General features: G+C 42.6%; 1 protein-coding gene across 4 annotated transcripts in view; it reads left to right on the top strand.

The window, feature by feature from the left end:
• The window catches only part of SMAD1 (SMAD family member 1), a 47704-nt gene that overhangs the window by 17091 nt on the left and 14704 nt on the right, over nt 1-15909 (top strand). For all 4 annotated transcript variants that reach the window (XM_068403326.1, XM_068403327.1, XM_068403324.1 and 1 more), the window contains exon 2: nt 4430-5053. In XM_068403326.1, the coding sequence (XP_068259427.1) occupies nt 4654-5053 (400 nt within the window). In that variant the 5' untranslated portion in view covers nt 4430-4653. The remainder of the gene's footprint in view (nt 1-4429; nt 5054-15909) is intronic.

The following is a 15909-nucleotide window of genomic DNA, read 5'->3' as shown; positions in this document are numbered from 1 at the left end:
ACAATCTGTTGTAACACATTCTAGCATTACAGCTGCTTAGACTGCATGCTTTTTAGTAATACATGGAAATAGTTCTTGCAGGAGTAAAGTGACAGTTCCCTGGCTTCTGTGCCAAAATCTAATCTTTTATTTTTTAAAAAAGGTCTAAATATTCTCCTGAGTACCTGAGTTGCTGAAAAGATGTCTTTCAGAGAAGATAAATTACTAAATACTTCTAAAGAAGCAAATGAAAATCTCTCTGCTTGTTATTTCTTGATATTGTCAATAAGTAGTGGACGCTGGGAGGAGGTATGTTGAATAAAATAAGATAAATTGAATTTTAAAAATGTAGTCAAAGACTAGACAATTTTCTCCATTAACAATTATGTAGATTCTCTTCACTGTGGTTCCTGCCCCTTTTTATGTCTAACTGTGCTGAGCATATATTAAAAATATTTAATAGGATCCTTTTTGCCTGCATCACTGAGCCTGTAATACAAATAATGAAATTAGTAGAAGAGTTAGAGCTGCTTCTTGTTTGCCTGAAACTTGGGCTAGGAGTTGTTTTACTTCCCCCTGCCAGGAGAGGATCATCTAATTGTCCTAACCCTTTTTCCACCCACCAAAACAAGTCATTTATGCAAAGTGGGACAGTTTCCTATGGGATCTTCTGTGGGAATTTGAAAACAGTCTCATTGAATATTTTACTGTCTGCTCAGTGTTGCTGACAGAGTAACCGTCTCTTCTTTGAGGGCTAGAAAAATAGAACTTCACTCTTGGGCATTTTGCCCAAATAAATTTGTTTAAATACAAGGCTGGCTAAACAGCTATATATATATATAATGCTCACTTTTTAAAAACAGGCTTCTCACAAGCTTCATGTAGGTTTGTGTGTTAGTCCAAAGATTACACAGAAGACAGCATAAGTGAAGGAAGACAAATAAAGCAGCACTGGGATTTAAAAGAAGTTGGTTGATTCGAACTTATCCCTCAGCAGATAGAACGCATAATAAAAAGTGCCTAAGTTTTGATGTGTAAAGAGTGGCTGATAAGTGGGTAACAACTCAAATTTCCTTTAAACTGATTCCAGGCTGCCTTTTGGAGAGTGCGCAGTTGTTCGGCCTGGGTTTCTCTTTCACCCATACCTCGTGAATAAACACACCTTTCAAAGGCTGATGGTCACTCAGCTATTGGAAATACCACCTCCCGCTTTCCCAGAAGGGCACGTGTATTTGGGGAAGAAAGACGCCCGGCTGTGTCATCTGCTGACTCGTGGTTTAATCTTTATTTTGCACTTCCAGCTGATAAGGCCACTTTGTGCAAAAGTAATACAGGAAATGATGCAGTGCAGAAACCAAGAGTGGCAGAAAGGGAAACGGAATGTACTGGCAAGGGCTCAGCGCTGCGGACGCGCTCTCTGCTTCTTGGAAACGAAAAACTCCACCTACGCTGCCTTTTTTTTCTCTTTAGCTTAATGCTGGTATTGGAGCTTAGGGTGAGTAGCGTACAGCAGCCTGTGGGTTTTCTCCCCCTTTACTTTATCTTGTGGCTTGTTCAGGGCTTGGAGTGTGGTTAGACTTTGTTCGGGCAGGCAGGACTTCAGCAGGGGTCCCTGAGCTGGAGGCTGGTGGCCAGCTAGGTCCTGCTGAGCTGCATTGCTTCCAAGCATATCTACAAGTACTGTACCTAATGCTGTTCCTCCTGCTCCCAGCGTATTTCTTGCCGCAGTTGTTGTTACAGAGATGCCAGCTGTTAAGATAATACTTTTGATTGTGGTGGTGAAATATGTTTTGGAGCATATGATTGTTGGAGTGGGACGTGTGTGTGTTGCAGGATTTGATCCAAAAACTTCGGAAAATCTGTTCCTATGGTCTGACTACTTGGGGCTGCATCTGAATGTTGTCTTAGTCTTTGCAGAGCTTGTGTACTAGCTCATCTTAGGGTTGATTTTCAGGCACGGGTATAAACATACAGTCTTAATAGACAGGACTTTTTTTTTTTTTTTTCCACAACAAATAGGTTGGCCACTTATTTTTAAAGTACCTTGATGGAAATGGGTCAGGCCTAGGTAGAACCATGCCTGCATTCATTATCAATGTTGAGAGAAGTTTGGATCAAGATTTAGACTTTGTACTTTCTTTTTTATTAGAACTGCAACTCAAATCTTTAAATAATTTTTGTTTAATTTGTATGGATGTGGAGTAGAAAACTTGACTTGATTACTTGTCTATGTACCAGTGGAACTTGTAACTTTTGTATGTGAAACTTGTATCTTTTGTTTGAACGATACAGAAAAAATACTTAGAACATTGAGATACAGACTATATATGAGTTGAGAATAACTCTGTTACTTACAAACACATTTGAAGCACATGTACTGGCGTTCTGGTAATACAGTTATTAAATTAGGACAGCATTTTAATAGAGCACTTTGCAGGGCGTGTAAGGATAAAGTACAACTGGGGTACAGTCAGTGACAGTAATGGAGTTTCAGTTCATTTAACAGTATAGCACGTGCCCAGGTAACAAAATAAATTCTTATATTTGCCCCAGGCTTATGAAAATCTTCCATTGCATTGACATTGTTATTTCAAATATAATTCTTTGCATAAAAGGAATGGGAAGTACCAGTACAAAGTGCAGGTAGGCATGGTCTGTGTCTTAGTCCGTAATTATTCACATAAATGTAGTTTATGCATTCAGCCTAATAAAACTGAACCTTTACAATTAGATAATTGTTTTAGTGACAAATTAATTTGAATCAAGTGGATAGTTTTCAGCTTAAAGTACTTCAAGTACAGTGGTACATTATGAAACCATTACAGTGCATGATAGTCAAGAGGGTAAGTGTGGCATAGCGTTAACAGTTTTAAGATCTGCAATCTTTTACTGTAACTATGAAATTCTGTCTGGTGCGGGTGTGCTGACACCTTCTATTCTGTGTGTGTATAGGTGGCTGGTTGGTTGGGTTTTTTATGTCTTTCTGATGGCAACAAAAACATTCATATCCTTTTCCCCTTCCTCTGCAACCTGTTGGTGTCCAGTCCAGGATACGTTTCCTGTCTGTCTTCATGCTCTGTTTGAAAATCAGTGGTTTAGTGCTCTTTGTCTCATTTTCCCCTCCCTGCCAGTGCAGGGTCTCTCCTACTTCCCCCAGCAGAGCCTTTTGCCTGTTCCCAGCCCAGGCAAGTACGAAACTCACTGCTCACAGCAGGGGCTTCTTCATATGTGGAGTTCCTCCCCCTCTTCAGCCCTTGCTTCATCCACGTTCCATGTCACTCAACTCGAGGACCACTGTGCTGTCTAAAATCCTTGCATCGGGACTTCCTCGTCCTTCCAACTCCTTCATGTGTCCTTGAGTACATCAGGCAGGCATTGCAACGGGAAGGGTCAGGATGTAATTGGTGAAGTAAGTTCATATCTTTCCCTCACAGTCTGCTTATGAGCTGTGAGGGCTTTTTGGTGGGGTGGGGAAGTGGAATTTTCTTTCTCATGTGAGATGAGAGTGAGGGCAAGGATTTTTGTAGTTTCCTTTCTTCCTTTTTGGTTTGTTCCTCAAAGTAAGTTGGAGGTGAAGCTGAACTGGTTTTGTTTCAGATTGTGGTATGCCCAAGTCTAGTGCAGTGATTTTCGAGCAGCATCACTGGCAGTTTGGAGAGGGCTGCGTAGCACAGTGCTGTTGGGGCATATTGCTTCCAGCTGCTCTCTAAAATAAATAAATAATTTTAAAAAAAATGCTAGTGATCTTGCACTGGTTCCTTGGGATGTTTTGCTGGTTGAGGTTGCAACAGCTGATAGGCTTAACAGTGAAAAATGAAATCTGAGGAACTGTTTTAGGCTAGGTTTAATGTGACCTACACTTCTAATATAGGACCCTTGCCCTTTTGTGGAGTCTGTGTGGGAATACAGCCATGTCTTCTTGTGTCTTGGCTTTTTCTGTTGAGCTTCTCACAGTACTAACTGAGGCCATGCTTGGGCACCAAGCAGAAGTATTGTTTGAAGCTGGCAAATGCAGTTGCTGGCCCCCTTGCTGCATGGCACAAAAATCACTGAGGCCACACGGCAAATTGGATGAGGGAACTGAGCTGATGGGGAATTGTCACACCACCTACCTCTGCCCCCTGCCCTCTCCTCCCACTAACCCCCTCCCTCCCCAACCTCTTTTTGGTTTTGTTGTTATTTTCCAGGATGATCACCTCATTTATTCAGGGCTGTTTTGAGGAAAAGGATATACAGAGTTCAGCAGCAGGCCCTGCTGCTTAAAAGTCTTCATCAGATGTACCTTGAGTCCAGTTCTGGAGGCTGTCAACACTTAGTTGTTGTTTCTTTTGTTGTTGGTTGGTTTTTGGTCACACCACTGTTGTGAGTTGGGAGGGGATGCTTTTAACTGCTGTATGTTAATTTAAAAGGTAAAATCCTTTTTTTCTCTCCCTCTGGTATTCTCCTGCAGTTTCTCGTCCGGAAGGGTTTAGAATAATGAGAAGGTCACGTCCGTCAAGGGGGGATGTTAGCACTGCCTTCCTGGGACTGGAGGACTGAAAAGGAGAAAGGACCAGAATTATTTGAGACAGGCTGCTTTTGACTACTGACACAATCTGCTGTACGCTGGGGATCGTGGAAGAACAGGACAGTCTCTCCTGCTTGGTTCTGTGGTATCACCACAGTGGGGTCACCATGAACGTGACAAGTTTGTTCTCCTTCACCAGCCCAGCAGTGAAGAGGCTGTTGGGATGGAAGCAGGGGGATGAAGAAGAAAAATGGGCAGAGAAAGCTGTTGATGCATTAGTGAAAAAACTGAAGAAGAAAAAAGGTGCTATGGAGGAGCTGGAAAAAGCGTTAAGCTGTCCTGGTCAGCCCAGCAACTGTGTCACAATTCCTCGTTCCTTGGATGGCAGGCTTCAGGTTTCACACCGGAAAGGGCTACCGCATGTAATTTACTGTAGAGTGTGGCGCTGGCCGGACCTGCAGAGCCATCACGAACTGAAGCCACTGGAATGCTGCGAGTTTCCCTTTGGTTCAAAACAGAAGGAGGTTTGCATCAATCCCTACCACTACAAGCGGGTAGAGAGTCCTGGTAGGTTCTTCCTTGTTTGTACCTTTACATCTTATCTGAACAATGCAAAGTATGGCAATTAATCATGTGACTCATCAGCTTAAATAAGCAAAAGTGGCTGTTTGCACATGTCAGATTCTTGCTCTGCAGTTTATCTGGATGTAAGTATTAATTAGCAGTTCTCCCTTTCACGTGGCAAATGCTTCACTTGTGTAAATGTTTTGTCACTATACAGAGGCGTAATCTCAGTGTATGCCTCAGGCTGCTGGGCCCATTTTCACCTGACTGGGTTGGTGACCACTATCCCTCAATTAGTTTGTGTTTTACTGAATTGTGCAGGTCAGTGAATCTGTATGAAACGCTGCAAGCTAACGTAAAGGATTATTGTAGTCTGTGCGTGAAAACCATTCTGACATACTGCAGTAGTGGTATTCTTATTATTTCCAAATTATTATTTCACTTCTATCACTTTTGTTTCTTCATCCACCAGAACATAATATTGTCTTTAGGATCTCCCACAATTTCGTCCTTTTGAAAAGACTGTGATATCAGACAGCAGAATATCATCCCCTGAACTTAAAGCTTTGATAGCGATGTTTGGTTATATGTGAAGTTTTACTGTCAGCTGTTCTGTAAGCACAGTTCACTTACCTGTTACCCACTTCCCCACTTCTTTTTTAAGGTGCAACCCATTCTCTCTGTCTCCTCTTCAAAGGCCAAACCTCTTTTTGATAAATCTGTGTTTAATTTTGCTTATGTGAGTTTACTGTCAGGGAATACTTCCAGGGACTAAGTTGAAATGTGCTTGGGCGTATCTATACTAGTCTCCAGCTACTTGTGAGGTTGTACAGGGGTATCTGCAGAAATGCACTGCAGGCATGGGTAGATTTCCCTGGTTTAAGCCCATCTGTGTTAGGCGTTTCAGAAACTCTGAAGCTGTCTCTGCAGAGTGGCACAGACACCTTAAAAACTGCAGTGGAAATAAGATTGTTGCAAGATTGTTTTTCTGTGGATAAAAATTGCATTTGTCTTGGATCTGCAACACATAGTACATATCTAGATGTTAAATATTTCCCTTTGGTGTGTTAGTATTAACTTGGAAATCATGAGAATGGCACAGGTAATACCCATAATGTTTGTATTTATGCAGCAGAAGCTTGAACAAAGGAACTCTGCACTGGAAAAATGGTTTTTAAACAATTTAAAATTAAAAAAATGCCAAAATTCTTCACAATTCCATGTTAAGCAGAAGTGAGGTAGTAAAATAGTCGTGTCCTTGTACTGCTAGCCATCTGCATATGGCTGTGCTAGTTGCTTGCATTCAGTATTCCAAAATACTGAAAATTAGGATTCCTCAAAGACATCTATTTCTGTCAGATTGAGCAACAGTTGGGCTTTTGCTGTTACTGTAATGTCAAATGACATGTGCTAACTCACTTTGCTTTAATCTTGGAAACAGTTATTGAGTTTGAGAACGTTTTCATTTTGACCATTTATACCATATTTAAAAATAGGTATTTGTAAATGTCCTGTCACTTCAATGGGATACGCAAGATAAAAATAGAGTAAAACTTTCAAAAGGTGTCTAACTAAAATGTACATTTTAACTGAGTGCTGCTAAGTAGTTTCAGTGGTTGGAAAGCTGGGGTTTGGGTGTTAAGTGATCTTATGAATTGTGTATTTGGGAAATGGAGCAAAAAGTCATTAACTGTAAGCCTGAATTCTGAATTGCTCTTTAATTGTTTTTGGATGAGATAAAAATCTCTACATTCATGTAGCTACAGAATTTTTGCTGGAAAAAAAATCCAAAACAGTAACTTAATCAAGTTGCAGGTGGTAGAAATAAAATGTTTCCCTTTTTGTCCAGAGAGTACACTTCTTCAGGAAAAACTACATATTCTTGGTCAATTGCCTAATAGGCAACTGGGCAGTTTTCTTGTAAGCATTAGGGCTGTAGTCAGTTTGACAGAGCTGACAGAAGTATTCAGTCTTTCACAAGCTCAATGTGCTGCTCTAACCACTTCACATGTTCTGGAGGTCGGTGCTGACCAGGAGCTAGCGTTCACTTCTGCTGAGGTGCCCTGTTAAATCTGGGTCTGGAGGTACAATGTTATATGCGTGCTGAAGTCACGTCTTGAACTTTTAACAGCTTGCCAAAGTGTGAGAGTGGGGTTGAAGCCCACTGTGGTTTTACTGAGGTGTCTGGCTCGGTATGTAAAGGAGGAGAGTTTTATATTTAGCCACAGATCTGCCGTTTGTTTTGAGGGATATTGCGTGGAGATGAGTAGGAAAACGTGGCTTTTGGGAACAGGTGGTAGCTGAACTCCCGTTTGGCTTGGAGAGCGGTGCTTCATAACTTATGACTTCTTTTTTCCCGTCCGTTCCTTGTTCTTGCTGTTCTCCAAGCGTCATCTTTATCTTCGTTTCCTGACAGTCACTCCCAAATTCTGCTAACTGTTTTTTCCCATTTTTGCCAGGACATTAAAACATCATTATTGCTGCATAAGTGCTTACTCTTTGAGATTAAGGGGTAGTGGGAATTCATGCATGAGTCACTGTTTCCAACAGTCTACGGACTCAAGCAGACATCGAGGTTTGTGTTTCAGAGGCTATCATCGCAAGCCAGGAGGGTTAGAAGTGTACTTTCTCTCGACAAAACAAAATTGGAAGCTCAGATTGTGCACGATGTGCATTTTGTGTGCAAGGTACATCGTGAAGTTCTGGCTCTGCTTGACAACGTGGTCTGTATTTAAGTGCTTTGTGCAGATCCAGTTACTGGACAGCTCAAGCGTATGGTGCGTGCATGGGATGGCACCTATATGTTCATTCTTCTGCTGGTTGTTCTGTGATTTGTTTCAGTGTTGTGTAAGTTTTGAGGAACGCATTAGTGGTAAATCCTCAAATACGTAAAATCAGGTAATGCTCTATGTTGGGAAATCAGTGCTGTGGATGCCTCTCAGTGACAGAGGGATGCATGGATTTTCTACCTTGATACTTTATTCCATCCTTGCTGTTTAGCTTGGAAAACATGTGAACTGGCACGCTGTGGTGTGTCTGCCAGCTACAAAGCTACACCTGAATCCAAACGAGATTTTTCTGTTAGCCAGGCTAGATAGGAACTGGTTGTAAACAGCCGAGAGGAGGTGGAAAACTCTCAGCAGTCTCAAATAGGGAGCCTCCCAGGTGTCCCTGAGCACAGGCTGTGCTGCTGTCCCTGCGTAAGGAAGGCAACGTGGCATCTGGCAGACACGTGGGTGTGACGTGGTGGTACCACATTTGTGCCTAACCTGATCTAGAGGCTCTGCGCAGGCACGGGTGCCTATCTGATCCTGCAGTGAGTCCATCAAGAAACCTGAACAGACAGAAAACAGCTTTTTGGCACGGCTAGCTTGGCTCGCTCGCTGCCGAGTCAGATGGGGGCAAGGCAGTGTAGGGGCATAGGGTGGAGGCGAGGAAGGGTGGCCTTCCTGTGACAGTGTGACACTTGGTCAGCCTGGTGTCAGCAAGCTGCCCCCCAGGCGATGGAGACTCGATCCGCAGCAGGGTGCATAAACAGCTCCTGCTTGCTGTGTCGTGCCAGCACAGCTGTTTGCATGGCCTTGTGCTGAACCAGATCACAGTCACTTTTTCCCTCCCCTGCTGTGTTATCTTCCAGGCTGATCAGAGCAGCTCGGGGCTCTCGGCATGGCTACAGGAACATCTGTACCAACACAGCCCTGCGGACAACGTGTGGGAAGGAGTGGAGGTGGTGGGAAATGAGAGGAGAAAGTAGAGGCTGTTTTGTTGCTGGGGATGGGAATACAACCTTGTACTCGACTGCCAGGAAGAAATATCTCAAGATGTGTTACAGTAGCTCACTGCTGCTCTTTCGTACGTCTGTTGTGTGCAGAATTATTTCTGGTGCAGGGTAGTTAATGGCTGTCAAATTTCTCCCTTGGCAAGGCAAAGCTTTTAATTAAGGAGGGCAGGGTCTGTCTTTTAAAAACTGGCACGCTCAGCTGAACTGGTGTGCTTGCTTGACTGAATCTGCTTTTTCTCCTCAGTTTTATTTTTTGGTTTAGAGATGTCTGGAAATCAGGCTCATATCTGGTTTGGGACTATACTTCAGTATGATCAAGGCTTGAGAAACAATTAGGTGTAGAGCATATGTAGAGGCTGTGAGGAAAAAGTGAATGTGATGTTCCTCATCTCTCTGAAAATGCCACAAATGACCTCTCAGGTTTTGTGGAGAATGTGTGAAATGACATTTGGAAGTCCCTCCTGAGATGCTTCCTTCCATTCTTTTATTCCTTTGGTTTCTGTGGAGATACAGCCTCTGTTGCTTGCCTCTGTCCTCGGTTATGTCAACGGGATCAGGTGAAAGATGTCATCCAGAATTTAGGGGAAAAAAATTTCTTTTTTTAAGCCTGGATCCCATTTGCTCTAACAGCAAAACAAAAGGAATGGGATAGCGAGCAGGGAGGATGAAGACGTGCTTAAATTGACTCTGCTATTTAAAAAAATAATAATCACACCTCTGATGTGGCTTTAGGGGAGGAGGTTCAGTTCTTTTGCCTTAGCTAAAGGGAAGGAAGGAAGATGAAGAAACTGAGTATTTAATTTTCTTAAAGTACTAGTGAATACTAGCTCTTGGTTCCATCTGATGCAGAATTGTGTTTGCCTCTACTGAGCATGCTTGCTCATCAGCCTGCTAGGTTAAAGGGGATTGGAGTTTATAATATGTTACAAAGGAGGCAAAAGGGGAATTAACTTCTCATTTATGCTTCATGTATGGAAGTGGTTGAAGGTGCAGAGTGTTTACGTCAATGGCTACCCCCTGCCCCACAACTGAATCCTGTCTCCTGGGAGTGTCTAGAATATGTTGATACCTCCTCGGGGGTCAGGCTGGGGAGAAACCTACTCTTCATTGATCTGAGTGAGCTTAAACCTGCTTTGGGAAATGCAGTTGTTAACTTTTTGATGGTCATTTCTGGAGGTGCTTGCTGATGCTCTGCTGTGCTTAAAGCATGCCATGCCGGGGGGTACTAAAATCGGTCAGTCCAGAAGCAGCCGATCTGTCCTCTGAAGTATTCTAGTTGCATGGATCAGGCCATTAGCACAGCCACTCGGAGGCTGAAAATAACTTCACTGGTTCAGGTTTTTTGCAATTACCAATAAAGCGTAGACAAAAAAGGGTGGATGATTTTTCACTGTTAAGCTTCTCTGCTTTGGAGAGCTGGCTGCAGTCTGCTCTACATCAAGGGGCTTTAGGAAGCTGATGGTGCCCATGTTCCACCCAAATAAGGGGATGAGCAGCGGTTGCTTTTTCGTGAAACGGACAAATACACTGTCAGAATGGTTTGAATTTTCAAGTCTGCCTAAAGATCGTGATGTTCCTTTCCATTATAACCATCAATTCAAGTGGATGTCTGCTTCAGAAAGCTTGTTTTTGGCAAGAAACATTTTACCTAAATGCACAGCTGCTTTTTGCCACAAGAACAGGCCAGGTCCCCGGGCTCTAAGGAGAGCAGTAGGTGTGTCGTGCTGTTTTTGCTCCCAGCATGGACTCCTTGCCTATGACTTTAGCCTGATTGTTTTCATATTTGTCTTTGATCTTCTCTGCTGTTTTCACTAAGTGAGTCTCCGTAAGGCTGCACACCTACTGCAGGCACCAGGGGTGCAGAAAGAAACTTGAAAGGGTGGAAATCCTGGATAAGGCAGGTTTAAACTGATGCGTCCTGGAAGTAAATGCTCTTTGAATGCTTCCCTGCACAGCACTGCAGCTCTGGTCTCAGTGAAAGAAAAATAAGGCATGTTTAAGGGAGCTTTTTAATGCCATTTGAAATCAGGCAGATGTTTGGGTGTGTGTATTGCTCTGGTCATGCTTGTGAGCTCGCTCTTTCTAGGTACTTTGCAGAAAAATGAAATGGGTCAGTTAGTCATCCCTGTCTTGTCCCCCTGTACTCAACCAGCCTAGGATCACTACATATAAAATTAATGTTCCCAAACTGTTTCTAGACAGGGTAAATTGAGAAGAGGATATTTAAAAACCCGTCACAGCGTCTTCCCCCTGCGCTTCAAACCTGACACAGCCTGTTGCGGCGGGTTGCCCGTCAGATCGCTAATGCCGCTTTCGGCAAGCGGCGGGGTTCAAACGCGGCTCCTGGGACTGTCAAATGGGCGGGTGCCGTGAGTCTGTCCAGATCAAATCTGGAGCCAGGAGAGAAAAGTTGGGAGTAAGCGATGAGTCTCTTTGGGTCCACAAGCTTGCCTGGCTGGGCTTTCTGTGGTCCTGGGGCTTGCTTGGTGGCTCCCACCCCCCGGCACCTGGGACAACGGGGGTTGGTGTGAGAGCCTCCATGCTGTTTCTGGCTGGATGGAAGACCTTGGATGGCCCGGGCTGGAGGGAGCCTAGAGGCATTGGAGGGAGGGGGAGAGGGACCAGAGGAGCGAAGGTGAAAGGGAAACTGTTCTGCGGGACGTGAAGGAGGGGAAAACCAGTGCCTCCCTTCGGAGTTAATATGTAGAACCAAGTTAGAAAAGTCCTTGTTCCCACAGGATTTCCGTAGCAGGATTTCTGCACCTCTACAGGGTCAGAGTGAGGGAGCAGAGAGTGTCATCACTGAGAAGTTTTGCTGTATCGCTGTGTAACGCTGCTGTTGGGCGTAACTTTAAAAATAGCATGCTACAACAGGTGGGCACAACTATAGGATGGTTCCCCAAAATAGCAAGCAATGGTCAGTTTGCTTGGCAAGTAGCATAAAACTGTCTTCATTTCAGTTTTGCAGAATTTGGTTCTAAAATTCCACACCAGAACTTAGCTGGGGGAGAGGAATTGAAATAGGGAGGCAGAAAGGGGGGAATGGTCTGACAGCAGGGCTTTCCTTGTCTAACCTCATGTGTCGGAAAAACAAGCTGTAATAAAGGGATGAAAGTTGTCAAGAAGGATGCGTTTGTGTCTTTTTTTTTTCTTCTTTAAAATTAACCAGATTCAGATGTTTCTTCTGACTCAGAAGACCAGACTTCCAAGTTTTGGCCTACTCAGTAGGATGGTGACTGTGGCTTTTGTACAGGTAATTTGAACTCTGGTCTGTGTAAATGTCTGAGTTAATATACACTAATCACACTGTAACTTCCTCCTGTATCAGGACTGCTTCTCCCCCAAATCCGCTTACAAGCACTCCTTCACTAATGTGCATAAAATTAGTACTAAATTCTGAAGTTGGTCTTGGCAAATGTCAGTTCAATCAAAATGTTAGCTTATCAGAGCATCCGCAAATAAAATCTTATGTTGGCTCAATATTGTAATGCAGGAAATGTACTAATATTACTTGCCAAATGCATTTAGACCAGATGTCTGATGTGAAAGTAATGTCAGTAAAGCAACAACTGTTTTGCCTTTTTTTTTTTTTTTTTTTTTTTTGAAATATAGTTCTTCAGTTGTAACTATGTGAAATGACAAATCAAGCTGTAGGGTCTCCTGAAACTGCAAAATAAAATTAGGAGTTGAAAAAACATGACAACTCTCAGCTTTCTCCCAGATATGCCAGAATAGAAAGTCTGGCATATTTGTCCATCTGTCACCCAGAACAGGCTGCTGAATAGCTATTATTGAGCCTTTTCACTTGCAGTTACTAGAACATGGGTTTGGAGCAAAAGTCTAAAAGGCTGGCATTTCTGCTTTTGAGAAAACAGTAAAGCAAAGCCGTGCTACTGCAGCCTTGCTTAAGCCAGCTGGTATTGGAACAACATGAGGTAGCTAGATCCTCAGAGATTGCTTTTGCTGCCGCACTGTTAATTTTTTTTTTAACCAAGTGTAAACTCTATCCTAAGTGTAGACATGCAAGTGTCTTTGTATGTGAGAACTTGCCCTTTGGTCAAAGAATATTCAGTTTTGCCAGGTCTTGTTTTAGGCAACATGGGAAAACCAAATGACATTAAAACTTTTCTACTTGGCATTTTATTGTTTACAAGCAAGATCTTGGCGAGACCTTTCAGTCAGCATCCTTCGGTGACTCTCTAATGCTACAGACAGCAAGCAAAACTAAGGACATTCAGCTGAGCATACGTTGGTACCTGCTCTGTTCCCGCCGTGGAACTGTACTGCTCACTGGGATGCCACAGCCAACCTCAGCTGCTGTGGCCTCAAAGGCAGGAAATTAAGCTAGGAGTCTTTAGGAGGGTTGAAATTTGTTAAACACTGTGTTTTGGGTTTTTCTATTGGTTTTGTTTGGGTTTTTTTCCCCTTCTCCGAACTCTGTTTTTTGTACAAGTTCGTCTTTGCAGGATTTTCTATCTAGAGCGTGGAGTACAAGCTGCAAGTTCCTCCCCCCGTCCCATGTTTTCATACCCATTTCCAAATAGCATGAACTGGTGTGTGAGGATTTCCCTCCTTCCCAACCCGCAGTTCTATTTTTCTAGTAAAACATAAGTGGCTTTATATAAATTCATACGAAAATACAGCTATATGATGCTTGGAAATTAAAGTTCACTGGCTAATGATAATGCCTTCAGGTGTTCATTAGGGCTGAGGGCCCTGTTGTGGTATAAGCCTGTACAAACCCTTCTACAGAACATACATCAACCAAGTTGTCATGATTTTTAAGAGCAGAAAATGCAGCAGCAATTGCTCATCTTTTTTCTTCATTTTATTTTTTTTTAATTTTATAAAGCTCACAGAAGAAGCAGAATCTACTTTGGCAAGGAAAAATGATCAAAGTCTACTTTCTTATATGCGGCCCCTTGTTGTGTTTCATTACTTGGTCTTTCAATTGCCAGACATGGAAAAAGAGATACCTACCCAAATCTCCATGTAATGTGCAAAGGGGAAAAAAAATGAGACCTTGAGGGAAACTAGCTGTCATCTCGCTTGTGTAAGATAACTGAAACCCATCTGGATAGAAAATACTCTCCTTTGAAAGTACAGCAGGTCCTTTGGCTTGGATTAGGTTTTTTTTTTTTTTAATAGAGAAACTTTAAAAAAGAAGAAGTTATAATCATAAATTGGAGACTTTCCATGTTTGCTAAAATCATTATCTCTGGAATGTGAAAATAGAACAAAAAAGAAAACCAAGAAAATATTTACTCTAGGACAGCACACCTGTTAGTTTTGTGAAGAACAGGATGACATGCTGGAGATACAAAGAGTAGAGATCAGTAGCTTTCTTCAAAGGCCACCATTACACTTTCATAAAAGCATTTCTTTCTTGCTGTGGTTAGTTGGAACATTTATCTGAACAGCCAGGTTGTCTTTGGTCTATCTTCTATATTTTTGGCATTCTTGGCTCTCAGATGAAATAGCCCTGTGGGTGAAATTGCCCTGTAGCTGTAATTTCTTTAATACAGCTCCATTTGTTTGGTGTGAGCATACTCTGGGTATTATTTGCATGGTAAAAACAAGCTACCCAATTCCCAGGCTGTCTTGACAGATACAGGGTCTCTTCTTAGCTACAGTTCCACAAATATACCCAGCCTGGCTTCCAGGTGGTTTCTCTTCCTCTTCAACCGTTACTAGTAGCATTACTGCTATAGTACTCATGTATTAACTCAACTCCAGGACCACATCAACACAAAATCTTGCAGCAAAATTTAGCCACAGTATAGCCCATAAAACCTTTAAATCTGGTGTTTGAGAAAGTACAGAAATGAAGCTGTTAGATGACTTGTGGTTCTACTCCATTAACTGGTTTTTAACCATTTTAATGAGGTTGAATTTGCAAATCTGTTGCAGTAGCTTTTTAAGACAACAGTGTATTTAATAGTATGTTTCCTTTAATATATGCATCCCTACTGAATAGAAACAATGATAATTTAAAAAAAATCTTATCTTATTCTTTTGTATCTGTGTTCCCTTCTGCTGAAGAAGGTAAAGAGGAAGGGAGAAATTCTGTCTGCAAACTGTTAGAGCAGCGTCCTACGGAGATCTGCACAGCAAAGATGTGTGCTGCTTCATTACTTTATAGCAACAGGTGTGCTGGCTTAGCACAGAGTAACTCTCTCATGCTTTCTCCCCTTCAATTATACCTCTCCCTGGAGCTGGCAGCTGCAACAGAGATCAGCCTCCTCCCCTGCTGTACTAAGCCTCAGTAATTTGTTATTCCATATGGTTGAGCTCTGCAACCTGACCAGAAGCTCAGTGCCTTACACAGGGGTGAGGGAAGCAAGAAGGGTATGCAGCCCCCTTTAAATTTTGAACTCCTGGCATCCTTCCATGCTTGCAAAGGGCCCGGTCCCTGCTCATGTCTTCACTCTGGAGTGAACAGTGTGCAGATTAATGTGACTGTGGTAGGAGCAGCTGGCCTGGAAAAAAGCCCTGTGAGCTGCAGAGAGATCAGGTTAGGGCAGTGAGTGACTGTCTTAGAGTTGGACTAATTGGGGAACTGTAGTCTCTGTCCCACCTGATGTGGCCTTTCAGGGCTTTTCCTCCTCATTTAAGGTTGCATGTGTGTGAGGAGGATGTGAATTAAGGGCAGCACTCAAAGTAAATTCTGCAAGAATTTCAAGACTATTTGTGCTGTATCAATACCAGTTGTATTCTTTTTCCCCTTTCCCCTTTTTCCATGTGTATTTTGAAGAAGTTGGCATTTAATCGTTTGAGGTTGAAGTAGTTGAACAAAAAGTGTAGGTTTGCATGAGGGAGAGCTGGGAAGAGGAGACTTGTTCTTACTTCAAGTCCTTCTGAACTTCATCACTGGTTCTGCCCAACAGGAGGAAACATGCGTATATACCTTGGGAAAATCTGGCACTGCTTTATTTTAATTACAGAAAACATACAGAAAATATCCTGTTCTCTTGCTATTTTAAAATGCTATAAATTGTGTGGCTTCCTGTGATGTCATGTGTGTCATCGTTTAATGTGAGGTAGGGGATGGGAAAGGTGGGTGATGTACTTTCTGCAC

This window comes from Nyctibius grandis, chromosome 6 (assembly GCF_013368605.1).
Source record: "Nyctibius grandis isolate bNycGra1 chromosome 6, bNycGra1.pri, whole genome shotgun sequence".
Classification (NCBI taxonomy): Eukaryota; Metazoa; Chordata; class Aves; order Nyctibiiformes; family Nyctibiidae; genus Nyctibius; species Nyctibius grandis.
This window is presented reverse-complemented; position numbering and strand designations above follow the sequence as displayed.